This window comes from Squalius cephalus (assembly GCF_949319135.1).
Source record: "Squalius cephalus genome assembly, chromosome: 19".
Lineage (NCBI taxonomy): Eukaryota > Metazoa > Chordata > Actinopteri > Cypriniformes > Leuciscidae > Squalius > Squalius cephalus.
This window is the reverse complement of record NC_137140.1, coordinates 13,843,441-13,860,069: the sequence shown is the minus strand read 5'-3', so window position 1 is coordinate 13,860,069 and position 16,629 is coordinate 13,843,441. Positions and strand designations below refer to the sequence as shown.

The 16,629-nt window shown below is 38.0% G+C and overlaps 1 protein-coding gene across 1 annotated transcript in view; it reads right to left on the bottom strand.

Moving 5' to 3' along the window:
• plxdc1 (plexin domain containing 1) overlaps window positions 1–16,629 on the bottom strand; it is a 629,959-nt gene that overhangs the window by 289,213 nt on the left and 324,117 nt on the right. The window contains exon 5 of the mRNA XM_079851089.1: window positions 10,551–10,673. Coding sequence (XP_079707215.1) covers window positions 10,551–10,673 — 123 coding nt within the window. The remainder of the gene's footprint in view (window positions 1–10,550; window positions 10,674–16,629) is intronic.

Below are 16,629 nucleotides of genomic sequence, written 5' to 3'. Positions count from 1 at the left end.
CAAGAGGATGCCGACACACTTGTTTAAATTAGTTCAAAGTTACCGTTAGATTTAATGTTATTGCCTTGACAAACTATACATCATTAAAAAGAAAGAATACTCAGGCTTCAGTATTTGCAACAAATACATAAATAGGCTATATTATGTAACAAATACATATAGGATGTTTAAAGTTCTTCCAGTTGTGGTTAAGAATCAGGGTGCACACACTGGAATGTAGTAGCTAAAAACTGCAGTGTAATGCCACAAACAAACAAACAAACAATAAATAAATAAATAAATAAATCTGCATGTAGTGTAGGCCTACATATGACCACTTTCAAAAAATAAAAGCTTTGACATGAATTTTGTCATATTTTTGTGTTCATAGCATTAAACGTAAACCTTTTTATTTCTATTTATTTTATGTTTTGCTGGGAAAATTAATATTAGAAAGATTTTTTTCTAAAAAAAAGGCTGAAATATAGCCTATTTCACTTAAATTACACATTAAAAAACGTAAGAAAAATATGGAAGTAAAATAATGTCAAATGTTTTTGAAATAAAAAAGCCTGTTGAATTGCACTACTTGAAAAAAGAGGCATTGCATTAACCATGCTTGCATTTTAATGCATTGTATTTTTAGGGCTTGCATTTTTATGGGCTGAAATTCAACATGGTTGAATATTTAAGCTGTGAATATTTCAATTAAAAACATTTCAAGCACATTTTCATTATTAAAAATTCAATAATCCATATTCACCTTTCATATTTCACTTCCAAAATATTCAAACTGTTTAAAAATACAAACTATAATATTCAACAGGCAATTTTCGGTCCATTTTATTTCGCTTTGCAAATTCGCTTCCACAAATTCAGTGGTTCAAATTCGACAGTAAATTCAACATTGACGTCCAGGAACTGCAGGAAAAGCAGTAGATTACCGAGCATACTCTCCATCTGCTGTTAGTCTATCTCACCAGCAGGGGGTGCAAAAGCGTGTGTTGTTGACGAAGACCAGCAACAGTTAAAGCAGTACTTCCATAGAAAAAGTGCTGAGTTTCAGTTAATTGTGGCGCTCTCCAAAGATCTATAAAGGAAACAGAGACATCCATTTTGTTTTTCTTATTTTACAAAATCTGAATATCTTTTGTAAATATATGAATTATGTCTTGCTTTTATCTGTATGACCATAAATTAAATTAACAAGTTAAATTAATTAGTTTTTCATCTTATTTAGTTTTATTTTAAATAAATAAACCTGTTTCTCGCCTTAAATATATATCCATAGAAGTTGGCACTGCGTTTAAAAAAAAGAAATTAAAGGTTGAAGGTAATCAAACAGGTTTCGGAACGTTAATAATACATAAGGAACGCAGGAACAGAAACGTTCAAATAGGCTACTGATTCTGCTCGGAGTGAACAGGTGGATTTTTTTCTTTTTTAATCCCTGGAAAAATAAATAAATACAGACTGTACTTTTAAGTGATCATAATTTTGAGATTTTTTAATTTTAAATTCATTTTTGAAAGTGTATAACTCAGGCCCTGTGTGCTTTAGCACCATGCAGACAGTTTTGGCTGTTTCCTCTAGATGTCAGCAAACACTGGAAAAAATATTTTTTTCTGTATAATAAAAAAATTGAAATAGGTTCAAATTAATCTGAAGGGAGGAATATTACCTTTTTTTATGTAATTTCCACCTACCCAAATCTAAATCTCTGCCCACACCCATATACAATGGATACATGCAATATTCCAGTGTCATTTTACAGAAAACCCTTTGAAATTACATAAAACAATGCTGAATGTGATAAATATTATAGAATATGTTGTCTGTGCCATATAAACAAACAAACAAACAAACAAAAAAATAGGCGCTTTATGATTTTAATCAGTTTTATTCTTTCAGAAGATACAAGACTTATAATTTTACAAATTGTAGGCCTAAAATCTGTGTGGTTTATTACAATCCAGAACAGGATCCACATCCTCCAGATTTATATCATTCATTATATGTGCATCATGTTTGTCACCTGTGTTGTGCATCACCTCGGCATCACCGGCCTGCCTCCTGGAGATGTGATGCCAACTGTGCCAACTGTGCCAGCTGCTGCTCAATCTTCAACAGAACCTGAAACAAAGAAATCACTGTTTATACACAATTTTTGCACTGTAATAATATCAATTTCACAATATCAAAATATAGATGTACTGAAATTACCACTTTATTGGAATTCTACAAGGAAACTACTGTGCAAGCATCCTTGTCATAACCAAAAAAAGATTGCCATTTCTTGTCAAATAATAGTTTATCTGATTGGTGGTTGTGCTTTCACATTTCAAACTAATTATAACTCTATCAAAAAATGTGTAAACATTGTAAATGTTTTAATACAGTATGACGTTACATACCAAACGTAGAACGCTCTCTCCAAACTTCGCGTCTCGAAACTGTGCGCTCCTCTCTCCAAATCATCCATTTAGCTTCAGTTACACTTCCAAAGATCGCTTTTATCAATGCCATCGATGCTTTTACCTTTCTAGATGCAACTGTAGAAATCAAAACAGTCCATAAACTATATTTCCACACGCAAACTCGCGGAAACGTACTCGGTTACCTAACGTAACCTCGGTTCTCTCTAGAAGAGGGAACGAGTATTGCATAAGTTGCTTACGCTACGGGTAAAGTTGTCTTTTCTCGAGATCTGAAGCCAAAAATTATCCTTAATTTTGTATTTATTGTCAACGCAGTGTGGCAGCCAGCAGACCATAGCAGGCTGTATAAGTGTGCTCATTGGCTGTCCTGCGGCAACTGCAGCAGCCTACCAGTGAGCCCTGCGTGACGTCACGCCCTCCACGCGCCTCAGCCCGCCAGAATGGGTGTGGCTAGCGTGTATAAAAGATGGGCTCACAGGCTGAAATTCTGGTTTTCATAGACTGAAGCGAATAAGCTCGTGGCGCGACACGGCAGGTTACGCAATACTCGTTCCCTCTTCTAGAGACAACCGAGGTTACGTTAGGTAACCGAGTACGTTCTCTTATGAGAGGTTCTCTCGTATTGCGTAAGTTGCTTCGCCGGTTTATGTATAGAGAGTATAACCCCTAGCGCAGCTGAGTGGAGAATAGGCGGCCAGCAACGCGGGCCAGCACCAGTGCACAAGCGCGTGATGGGGAAAAATACAGAGCGGCTCAGCCGGTCTGTATTCGGTTGTTAAGTCTGACGTCACGCGGCTCTCGTGGGTCCAAGCGCTTCTCCGACCGCACCAAAACAATGGAGGAACTTGTACATTTATTTACGATCACGTCCTTCTTACGTTACCCTCGGCGGTCAAAAAGGATTTAAACTACTTTAAATCCAACAGAGTGCAGGTGGCATAATTAAGGACAGAGTCGAGGCATCAATGAAAAAAGAAGGTTTATGAGGTTGAGGTGAGTAAGCTAGCATCCATGTACTTGATGAGGAATTTTAAAAAACTGCTATAACTGTGGATGTAACTGAACGAAGATTAAAAATTAAATATGTGACAGCCAGGTTTTAGAGGGTTAGCAGCACCAACTGACGCCAAAGTTTCTTTATTTGTTTAATATTTGTAACTTACGTTATCAACTGCAGCCATTTCCTCTTGTCTTTCTCGTCACAGGGAAAAGTAAAATGACTGTTGACAGTCACTTGTTCTTTTAAACTCGGATCTATGTAAACAACACGGGACGCAGCACTGCTGTGTGGTAAAACCATAGTAAAACTCATGCAAAAGCAGTAGAAAGGAGACGGCCTTAGGACCCGGAAACAGCAGTGGTTACGTCACAACTTAACAACCGGATATAGAGAATCTCATCCCTTAGTGCAGCTCACCAGAAAAGCTAGTAGTACACGAAAGTAGTCTGCACATGAACGACTGGGCAGAACATACATATCACTTAAACTGATAACAGTTTAGCCTGCAAGGCGGGAACTTCCAGGTTATAAAATCTCACGAATGTAGAGGGGGAGGACCAGCCTGCCGCCATACAAATGTCGTGAATAGAAATCCCGCTGGACCAAGCCCACGACGAGGCCATGCCTCTAGTGGAATGGGCTCTGATGCCCATAGGGCACTGCAGGTGTTTGGACGCATAAGCTGCTGCAATAGCGTCCACTATCCACCTGGACAGGCTCTGTTTCGAGGCGGCGAGACCTCTGGTGCGCCCACCAAACGAAACAAAGAGCTGCTCAGAACGCCTAAAGGGGGCGGAGCGTGTGATGTAAACTCTCAGCGCCCTGATGGGGCATAAGAGGTTATCACTGTCCTCGCTATCGGATGCTGGCAGAGCCGACAGGGAGATGATCTGCGCCCTAAAGGGAGTGCCAATCGCTTTGGGGACGTAACCGTGTCTCGGTTTGAGGATGTCCCGTGTCTCGGTTTCTCGTGGAAGGAGCTCTAGACTGCGTGATCGTGTTTACGACCCTTTCTGGCAAATCAGCTTGATTATTATCCGTTGATTATCCACGCATGCAGAGACCAGCGCTCTGGATGGGGATGCCAGATTGATCCACCGGCTTGAGAGAGAAGATCTTTCCTCACCGGGATCGGCCATGGGGCTGAGTGCGACAGCCTCACTAGCTCTGGGTACCAGATTTGGTTCTCCCATCGCGGGGCTATGAGGAGCACTGAGTGGCGCGTTTCCCTGATCCTCTTGATTACCTCTGGTAACAGCAAGATCGGAGGGAAAGCATACAGCGGGCGGCTGGGCCAGGTTTGGGCCAGCGCGTCCTCGCTCTTTGAGAAAAACGTTGGGCAGTGGGCGTTGTCTTTTGACGCAAAAAGGTCGACTTCCGCCCTGCCGAACAGGCGCCACAGTAGCTGGACTGTCTGGGGGTGCAGGGACCATTCTCCCGGGGGAATGTTGTCCCTGGACAGTCTGTCTGGGCTGACATTCAGGTGGCCCGGCACGTGCGCGGCTCTCAGCGAGCGCAACGAGTGATGAGCCCACACGAGAAGGCGTTCTGTCAGTTTGCAGAGATTCCTGGATCTGACACCGCCCTGTCGGTTCATGTAGGCCACCACGGACATGTTGTCCGAGCGGACTAGCACATGGTGGTCCCATATATGTGGGAGGAAGCGCTTGAGCGCGTTCTCGACCGCTATCATCTCCAAACAGTTTATGTGGAGGCATTTCTCCTGGTCTGACCACAGGCCAAAGACCGGTTTGCCCTCGAAAAGAGCGCCCCAACCTAAGTTGGATGCGTCCATCGAGATAACTTTTCGGTGCGAGACGGCTCCCATTGTCACTCCCCGCTGGTACCAGTCGGCCGCTAACCAGGGTCTCAGTGCTGAAACGCAGCTCTGAGTCACTCTGATTCGTATGCCGCCGGACCCCAGGCTCGGTGAGGCACTCGAGCGTTCAACCAGCGTTGTAGCGGGCGCATACGCAGTAGACCCAGCTGAAGCACTGCTGCAGCTGATGCCATACAACCCAGCATCCTCTGAAATGTTTTTAGAGGTGCGGCGCTGCCCATCTGGAAAGACGCGGCCAGGCGTCGGATACGGTGCGCGCGCTGTGCCGACAACCGGGCCGTCATTGCCACAGAGTCCAGTTCCAAACCCAGAAAAGAGGTTGACTGACTGGGCAGTAATAAGCTCTTGGTCCAGTTGACCGTGAGACCCAGGCTTTCCAGGTGGCTGAGAAGCACTGTTCTGTGAGAGATAAGTTCTTCCTCTGACTGTGCTAGAATCAGCCAATCGTCCAAATAGTTCAAAATCCGCATGCCCTGACCTCTCAGGGGAGCAAGAGCCGTGTCCATGCACTTCGTGAATGTACGGGGTGCTAAAGAAAGGCCGAACGGCAGGACGGTGTACTGATATACCCGACCGTCGAAGGTGAATCTCAAGAATGGCCTGTGACGGGGTATTATCTGGATCTGAAAGTAAGCGTCTTTCAGATCGAGGGTAATAAACCAGTCCCTCGGGCGAATCTGCGCGAGGATCTGTCTGGTTGTGAGCATTTTGAACGGTCTTTTCATAAGAGCTTTGTTCAAATATCTCAGATCTAAAATCGGTCTGAGAGCTCCGTCCTTCTTGGGCACGAGGAAGTAACGGCTGTAAAAGCCTGACTCGCTCAGAGAAGGGGGTACCGGTTCTATAGCCCCTTTGCACAGAAGTTTTGCTATTTCTGCACGAAGTAGGTGTGCTACTTCCCCATTCACTCTCGTCTCGGTTCGCGCTTGAAAGCGCGGGGGACTGCGAGCGAACTGCAATGAATAGCCCTCTCTTACTGTGCTCAGCACCCATTCTGACGCACCTGGAATAGCTTCCCACGGTTTCGCATGTACGGCTAGGAGCAGAATGGCCTCCGGGCTCTGAGTGCTGCGTTCCGCGGACTTGAGAACCTGATTCGGAGGCGCGGGTGCAGCGTGCGCGCTCTCGGTGCTTGAATGCGGCGGCTCGCATGCAGCGATGGCTGGCCGTTTTACACGCAATGTCCCGGTGGCATTGGACAGGGAACATATTTTGCGAGCCGGGGGTGAAGTGTTTGTCAGTATGTGTGAGCGCTCGAGGGCGGGAACAGGACTTACATTTGAGATATGACCGGTAGTGAGAGGCCGTGTAACAGAGCGGGCAGTGAGTAGGTGTGGGCACGGAGATGTGGACACGTGACCTACATCTAACACTCAAGTGGCTTTTGTCCGCTTTATGAGAGTGGGCTCTGTGAGAGACACGGGGTTTATAGTGCTTGTGTGTAGGGGTGAACACAGAAACGTGGGCACATTTTCTACACTTGAAACACATGCGGCGTGAGCCGGACAACCAGACATTATGCTCTTTTTGAGATTTCTCTGGGTAGCCGTGATAACGGCGGTTGTGTGCAGGCGAGCGGGTTGATTTACCGGCTCGTTGGCTGCTAGGTAAACATCTGCAGTAGCCATGACAACGGCAGCCATATTGCGCCAGAACGCCCACCACACACCAGCTTATTGGTGGAGAGGAGACAGAGTGATAGAGCCAATAAGTATATACATGGGGATGATTAGGAGGCCATGATGGACAGATAAATTTGACCAGGATGATGGGGTTAAACCCCTACTCTTTTTCCGAAGGACATCCTGGGATTTTTACTGACCACAGAGAGTTAGGACCTCGGTTTAACGTCTCATCTAAAGGACGGTGCTCTTTGACAGTATAGTTTCCCCATCACTTTACTGGGGCGTTAGGACCCACACAGACCACAGGGTGAGCACCCCCTGCTGGCCTCACTAACACCTCTCCAGCAGCAACCTAGTTTCCCAGGAGGTCTCCCATCCAGGTACTGACCAGGCTCAACCCTGCTTGGCTTCAGTGGGCAACCAGTCTTGGGCTACAGGGTGATATGGCTGCTGGCTAAATGATTTGCTCTTATCATCCGATCGGGGTTGTATCTCTCTATTAGTGTTACTCGATCTTAGTGCTGCATTTGATACTATTGACCACAACTTTCTTTTAAACAGACTCGAAAATGATGTTGGCATTAGTGGAATTGCATTAGCATGGTTTAAATCATACTTATCTGACCGTTATCAGTTTGTAGCAGTAAATGAAGAGATGTCTTATCGATCAAAAGTTCAGTATGGCATACAAGGCTCAGTGCTAGGACCTTTGCTGTTCACTCTGTACATTCCACCCTTAGGAGATATCATTAGGAAGCAAGGCATTACTTTTCATGATGATGATACTGAGCTCTATATTTCTTCATGCCCTGACGAAACTTACCAATTCACAAAATTAACAGAATGCATAGCTGATATAAAAAACTGGATGACTAGTAATTTCTTACTATTTAATAAAAACTCCCTCACATAATAACCTAGAATACTGTCTAACACTTGATGGCTGCTCTGTCAAGTCTTCGTCGTCGGTTAGGAACCTGGGTGTGCTCTTTGATACCAATCTTTCATTTGAAAGTCACGTGTCTAGTATATGTAAAACCGCATTTTTCCATCTTAAAAAATATATCTAAACTACGCCATATGCTCTCAATGACAAATGCGGAACAATTAGTTCATGACATCAAGGCTAGATTATTGTAATGCTATTATGGGTGGTTGCCCTGCACTCTTAATAAACAAACTGCAGCTGGTTCAAAATGCAGCAGCTAGAGTTCTTACCAGAACCAGGAAGTATGACCATATCAGCCCGGTTCTGTCAACACTGCATTGGCTCCCTATTAAACATCGTTTTTTTTTTTTAACATTTTAAAATATTGCTGATTACTTACAAAGCACTAAATGGTTTAGCTCCCCAGTACTTGAGCGAGCTCTTAATGAATTATAGTCCTTCACGTCTATTGCAATCTCAAAATTCCGGCCTGTTGATAATACCTAGAATATCAAAATCAACTGCTGGCGTAGATCCTTTTCCTATTTAGCACCAAAACTTCCTAACATTGTACGGGAAGCAGTCACATTCTGTCAGTTAAATTCTAGACTAAAAACACATCTCTTTGACCTAGCATACACATAACACATTATAGACTTCTATAATTAAATGTTAGGCATCTTGTTACATCATAAGAAGGATGGCGTCTACGCTAATATTCTCTCTGTTTATCCCGAGGTTTACCGCAGTCCGCTGCATCCAGGCCGTATCCAGATCTGATGAAGGACCTGTGCGTGGTCACAACAAAAACGCAGTCCTGAAGTGTCAACTAGTCTCTCCCCTGTGAAGGCCTCCTTCCCTTCCCTTTACCTCTGTACAGATAAAACGTTGTCGGGATAATTCCAGTTCACGTGGCTACACGGAAGCGATAAATAATTCTTTATTATAATTTTTTAAGGCCAGACAAGTGTTTTGTTGAGGGTTGGTTTGTAAAGAAGGACTACACGTCTGCGCACATATGTATTCAAATGCTCATACCTATAGACTAAATAAATACGTGATGCGCACCGTCTGCATTTTCACGGGTTTGTGTTTTTGAGGTTTGCGAAGAGATATATATTTTTTCAATTTTTTTTTCAAAATCAAAAGCTTGCACCTTGGAATCTGTTTCAGGTTTTGCGTTCTCGAGCCACCAGGCACTGTTTTGTGCGGATGAACGGGCCAGAGCGCGTTGAGTGTTTTCTGTTAGAACGGTGCCGTGTTAGCGGCCCCTAAGTTAATAAATAATGATCTTTGCAACGGAAGTGAATCAGTCAATCAAAACTAACTTTAGCTGGACAATAACTTTATTCTAGAGCTGCTGTAAAGCCAAAACAATCTCTGTTACTGTAATTTCCTACTGTAAAGCTGGTTTGAAACAATATATATTGTGCTATATAAATGAAGGTGACTTGACTGACTTGTTAACAGGAAAATAATGCAACAAAGTTTGTTTTGCTGTACAACAGATCTAGAAGAAAATAGTGTTGTAGTCCAGCTTAAGTATTGTCAAGATTCATCTTTGTTTTAGTTCCTACTTTCCCCTGGGTGAAGTTCATTTTACTTGGTTGTTGTTTCTGAGTATGCCCTTGTTTGTCGACCTAGTTTCTGATTAGTTAATTGATTAGTTTCACCTGTGTCTAGTTTAGTGCCTCATTTTTTTATACTCAGTTTAGTTCAGTTATTTGGTGTTGCCTATTGAATGGTTGGTGTGTATTGCTCCTGTGGTTTTTCCTGGGTCTTCCTGTGGCAGAGATTTTTTTTATTTTATTGTGTTGAGTAAAAGAGGGACTGCTGCATTTTTATCCAAGTATCATGATTTCCTCTCTTCTGTCATTGACCCATGACATTTATATATCCTAATGATATTGAAAATATATGTAAAGTAAACAGACATGATTAATTATATTGCTGTCAATTTAAAATGAAGACCATTTTATTTGTTATATCCATCAAGCCATTCATCCATTCTTCAAACTGATCTGGAGATGATCTCAACATCTCGGGCCACAGACAGAAGTATATTAAACTATTAAAATAATTTTTGCAGGCTAAAATAAGTGATTTCCTCTGGAAGTCAGTTGTGCCTTTTGACAACAGTCCAGCATGTATTGCTAACTTGCTTCATCAAATCCAAACTATCATTACCATTTATGTTTGGTGATGATTGACACTTGTGGCTATATTATTTGTTAATGTTTTACATTTTAATTATTTTGAATAATATCACAATTATTAACTGACTTGGTCACAAAGTTACGTTGTGGCAACTAATACAGTAATTTCACTTTTACAGTTGTGACAACACGACTTGTTACGTTGCCATGATGAAAGTTTGATGAAAAGTTTTACGTAACAGTCACATATTATGGTTAGCTGGGTAGACATGACAACCACTTACTCCTTTGTTAGCATCTAGCTAAATTTATTGCCTTAATATTCATTTTACTCAATGTATATTTTTATAACATATTTAAAGTTATAAAAAGTGCCTCAAACTTTTCTTTTTCTTTATTTAAGGGATTGTGGGTAATATTAACAAAATGATTCCCAAAAAAATAAAAATAAAAATGTTATTATTTCTCATCTTCAAGTCATTCTGAATCTATATGACTGATCTATATGAATAACACTTTGATTTGAGATGCACTAATCCTAATCTCACATATTATATATATTCCTTCCATTAAACTGAACTCACCATTGTCCAGATACCGTACAGTGGAGTTTTTAGAAAAACTCGGGTCGAAGTTTGCCATGAGTGGAGCAATATACTGCGTCGCTGTCAGCATGCGGTGTGTTATCTCTCCAGTGAAAATAAACCCTATAAAAATATAAAGAGTTCAGGCATAAGATACAAAATTTCAAAATAATAAAATATATTTTGTTTTAGATGTTACACAAAAAGGTATATTAATTTGGATAAATATTTTGTGCATTAAAATATCCCTTTATTGCATTTAGGATGGAACATAACCCTTTCAGTTTAATAATAATATGACAAAAGTTATTGAAATTAATTCAAGCAGAATGGTGCAATGCGAAAACAGGAATATTGACACTGCAAAAAATCATCCCATTAGAAAAATTATTTTTAGATTTTCATTAAAGGGGTAATTCACCACTGGCAAAATGGGCTTTCAATAATCTTGGCTGCCTGTGCAATAGAAAGGTGAAAGATGTTTAAACCTACCCTTGTGAAAAAGAAGTGTGCTTAATTGTATTGAAAGCGTACTTTTTGTGTGCTTAAAATAATCAAAGTATACTTTTTGAAAAGTGCACTTGCAGATAATATAATAAAATTAAAATTAAAGACCACTTAAGTGTACTTAAAGGGAATACACTTTAATGACAATATTTATTAACACACTTAAGTGCACTTTTTACAAATACACTTTGTAATAATATCTAATTAAGCTTAACTTAAAGAAAGTACACTTTCATCACAATATTTATAAACACACTTAAGTACAATTTTTACAAATGCACTTTGTAATAATATCTAATTAAGTCTAATTTAAAGTAAGTACACTTTCATCACAATATTTCTTAACACACTTAAATACACTTTTTAAAAATGCACTTTGTAATAATGTCTAATTAAGTTTTACTTAAAGAAAGTACACTTTTATCATAATATTTATTAACACACTTAAGTGCACTTTTTACAAATACACTTTGTAATAATATCTAATTAAGCTTAACTTAAAGAAAGTACACTTTCATCACAATATTTATAAACACACTTAAGTACAATTTTTACAAATGCACTTTGTAATAATATCTAATTAAGTCTAATTTAAAGTAAGTACACTTTCATCACAATATTTCTTAACACACTTAAATACACTTTTTAAAAATGCACTTTGTAATAATGTCTAATTAAGTTTTACTTAAAGAAAGTACACTTTTATCATAATATTTATAAACACACTTAAGTGCACTTTTTACGAATGCACTTTGTAATAATATCTAATTAAGTTTAACTTAAAGTAAGTACACTTTCATCACAATATTTATAAACACACTTAAGTGCACTTTTTACAAATGCACTTTGTAATAATATCTAATTAAGTTTAATTTAAAGTAAGTACACTTTCATCACAATATTTATAAACACACTTAAGTACAATTTTTACAAATGCACTTTGTAATAATATCTAATTAAGTCTAATTTAAAGTAAGTACACTTTCATCACAATATTTCTTAACACACTTAAATACACTTTTTAAAAATGCACTTTGTAATAATGTCTAATTAAGCTTAACTTAAAGAAAGTACACTTTCATCATAATTTTTATAAACACACTTAAGTGCACTTTTTACAAATGCACTTTTTAATAATGTCTAATTAAATGTTACTTAAAGAAAGAACACTTTCATGACAATATTTATAAACACACTTAAGTGCATGTTTTAAAAAATGCACTTTGTAATGTCTGCTAAGTTTTACTTAAACATATATTTTAAATAATTATGATTTATAGTGTTTTAAATTTATTAAAGTTAAAGTTATAAGTTATTAAAGGGAATTTATTTGGATGTATTGACTAATATATAAAATAACAGTTTTAATGGAAAACATGGAAAATAATTGATTTTAATTCCAACTCAAGTGTGTTGTCCAAAATTAATTTGTTAATGTATTGTAAATGTGTTTTGTCTATAATATATACTGTGTGCATTATGCAGTTGAAATGTATTTTTCCAATACATCTGCTTATACAGTATAATCCAGTACAACTTATTGTTGACATTTTTATCACCAGCCCTTGCTCTATGAACTCAACTAGTGTCAGCTTTCTACATAATATTTGAAAATAAAATGTAATATATGAGAGGAGTCTAATAGTAATGTGTTGTAGCTACTTTACATCTGTGAACATAATACTTTCAATATCATTATGTTGTTCTAAGTCAATTAAACACACATTTAAAATTGTATTAATTGCGAGCAAAAGTTAAACAAATGTAAACAAAATGAATTTGCATTTAAATTCAGTTAAAATACATTTAATTTTAATCACACTAGACTACATTGAAAAAAAGATTAACTTTTAGTTAGGTTAATGAGTAAAGTTTTGTGAACTTACAGAGTTTAACAACACAATGAGTTAGAACAACTTAAACAGAAAAGCTGAAATAACATTTAACCATGCATGATATATGAATATGTTGTTTAATGCGCATGCGCGAAAAATACTACGTCATTATTACGCTCTACTTCACTAGAGTTTGAAAAATGCGCTATGTTTTGCGATCCGTTTGCGATGCGTGATCATACTGAAGCTAGCCAAACAAGAGAACAAAAGCAGCACCACGTTTGGATGTTTGCTTGCAGATGAGACGTTATGCTGCAAATAATCAGTCAAGTAAGTATATATTGATGCTTTCTTTAGTTAATTTTTTTTTCACCGTAACATGTCAGTTGCTGAGTTCATTTTAATCGCAGATATTATAAACTCAATAGACTCGGGAGGTGAATTAATCATGTTTTCAATAATTTATATATGATTGCATTCTAATAATGTCTTACATTGTAATGTGAGGAAGGCGTGTGTGGTCGTGTTCGAGGAATTTGGTTGCTGATTTAAAAAAAAAAACTAAACCGACTTTTTAAATTATTTTAAACAAGCTACTAAACATTTGCTGAATGCTGATTCAAAATTGTAACACTCGAAGACGTTTATATAGCCTACATTTAATACAAATAATCAATCTTATAACCACCATAAATATTTAATATATTACCCACCTCTAGAAAAAATGCTTGTAATGTGTTCAATTTCATTTTGTATTTAAAGAGTTGTTCAATTACTATTTGTTTTGGAATATGTAATATTGGTAACACTTTACGGTAAGGGTACATGAATTATCATGAATTCATGTATAAATTCATGCATGAAATATGCATTCATTCATGCATTAATATCTCATGAATCATCAGGAACTAACACGAGTTCAACGTTTTTCATTCATGACTTCATGGATGAACAACACCTTAATTAAAACATTAACTAAGATGAGTACATCATCATGAATTATGATTTATTACGCATGATCATGATGTTTTCTTTGTTCATACAAAAAATTGGTCTTTACCACCCATTGTGGATAAAGCTATGGTTATGGTACATGAATCATGAATTCATGCATAAAAAAGTATGAATTCATGCATGCAAGACTACTCTTCGAATTATTAAAGGAATGTACAAAAATCCACATTATCTAATGCATGCATACAGGCTAGAACAGTATATCAATTAATGTGAGAACTTTTTTTCTGAATTATGATCTGAGTTATCCAGCATGTTCATGTCTTCTTCATAGCCTGCAGGTAAATGGACAGACCCCAAAATTGGCCAATCACAGCACATAACATACGAATTCTGTTGGCATTCAAATACAGTAGTCATCATTAACTAAGCATTATTTATCAATGATTTCATCATGTTTGTGGCCCCTCAACTAAAGTGGTGACTTGGTGCTTTGAAACACTGATGAACAATGTGTTTTCATTATGATCTTAGTTATCCAGCATGTTCATGTCTTCTTCATAGCCTGCAGGTAAATGGACAGACCCCCAAATTGGCCAATCACAGCACATAACATACGAATTCTGTTGGCATTCAAATACAGTAGTCATCATTAACTAAGCATTGTTTATCTATGACTTCATCATGTTTGTGGCCCCTCAACTAAAGTGGTGACTTGGTGCTTTGAAACACTGATGAACAATGTGGCATAACTGTGAAATGACATGAACATGAAAGTTCAAGCCTTTGCAAACAATGTACTGTGGACAGAAATGGACTTTGAACTTAACTTGCAACGTGATCTCATGAGAATACGTGTATTTTTTACGTAAAGTGTAGTTCTACCATACGTACATTTATTTATGTTTTATACACACAGAAATGTATAATACTGACAGTGGACAGCACAAAAACGTAATTTATTTACTTATAAACAACTTACAAACAACGACGTACAAATTTGGGCGTATTCCTATTTAACTTATGCATATTAAAATCGTGGCATTAATGTTTTGACACATAATACACTAAAACACAACATAAATTCACAAAAGAAATCAATTTTATTAGCTTAATGTGATCCAAATCTTTAGAATCCATACGTTGTTTGCAAGAAATAGATCCAAATATGCCCTTTATCCAGTGATCTTCATCTCCATTTCTCAGCAGAGACTGTCAACGTCAAATCCCGCGCTCGTGGTGAATTCAAATTCAAAAATTGCGCCCGAAGCGTTACGACATGTTTTACGGCAGTGATATCAAACGCTCATTGGCTCTCGCATGCTTCGTAACAAATTGCGACATGCCGTGTTTAAGTTGTTTACTACATTTGAAATGGAGAAGCGCGCGCGCTTTCACAGAGCGAACAGCAAACCGAAACCGGATTAACATTTTCATGGATTAATAACTTAAATTCTGCTCTGTAACGTTACCTCATACATAACCATTAACGTTACTGCCAGAGAGGACTGCGACACATCGTCATGTGAACGACTTTTGGTACCGGTTTTAACATTTTCTCAATAAATAAATGATTGTGATTGTCTGTCTGCTGTTTTAATTTATAATTGTAGGTACGTAGTTTTAATAAATGGTTAGGGGTAGGGGTAGGATAAGTGGCTCAAACTATCTTTTAATGCTACATTGTTAATAAAGCTGCCATTTCCCTACACATATCTGTCCATTACGTTTTATCCTTTTAATATTATCTATAAAATGGGTATGTTTAGGTGTGGAGTTAGGGTTAAGGGATCATACATTTATAATCTATTAAATGGTAAAAGGGAAATTATACAGATATCTTTATGATATGAAATATTCGTAGGCTAAATACTTTCACGTACGTTTTTAGCTGTAAAATTGTAATAATGTTATGTAACTTTACTGCTTTATTCTGAAACCAAACGGTATAAACCAGTTAAATCAACAGCTGGAAAGAGCTGAGAAGGAATTCAGTAGCCTACATAGGCTACACCATGAACTTTATTTTAAGTGTCTGTATATCTGAAAACTCTTTACAAAACCATAAAGCTGTTTTACAATTTCATGATATGGAGGAGACGCATCAGTAGCTTTATACATTACTCTTTACCCAAAAAGAGATCAAGCTGTTTGTGAAACATTTTTTTAAAACAGCTTTATGGTTTTTAACTGGTTTACCGTTTAAGAATAAAGCAGTACAGTTAAGATCAAAGTCCATTTGTGTCTACAGTACATTGTTTGCAAAGGCTTGAACTTTCATGTTCATATTCATGTCATTTCACAGTTATTCCACATTGTTCATCAGTGTTTCAAAGCACCAAGTCACCACTTTAGTTGAGGGGCCACAAACATGATGAAGTCATAGATAAACAATGCTTAGTTAATGATGACTACTGTATTTGAATGCCAACAGAATTCGTATGTTATGTGCTGTGATTGGCCAATTTGGGGGTCTGTCCATTTACCTGCAGGCTATGAAGAAGACATTAACATGCTGGATAACTAAGATCATAATGAAAACACATTGTTCATCAGTGTTTCAAAGCACCAAGTCACCACTTTAGTTGAGGGGCCACAAACATGATGAAGTCATAGATAAACAATGCTTAGTTAATGATGACTACTGTATTTGAACGCCAACAGAATTCGTATGTTATGTGCTGTGATTGGCCAATTTTGGGGTCTGTCCATTTACCTGCAGGCTATGAAGAAGACATGAACATGCTGGATAACTCAGATCATAATTCAGAAAAAAAGTTCTC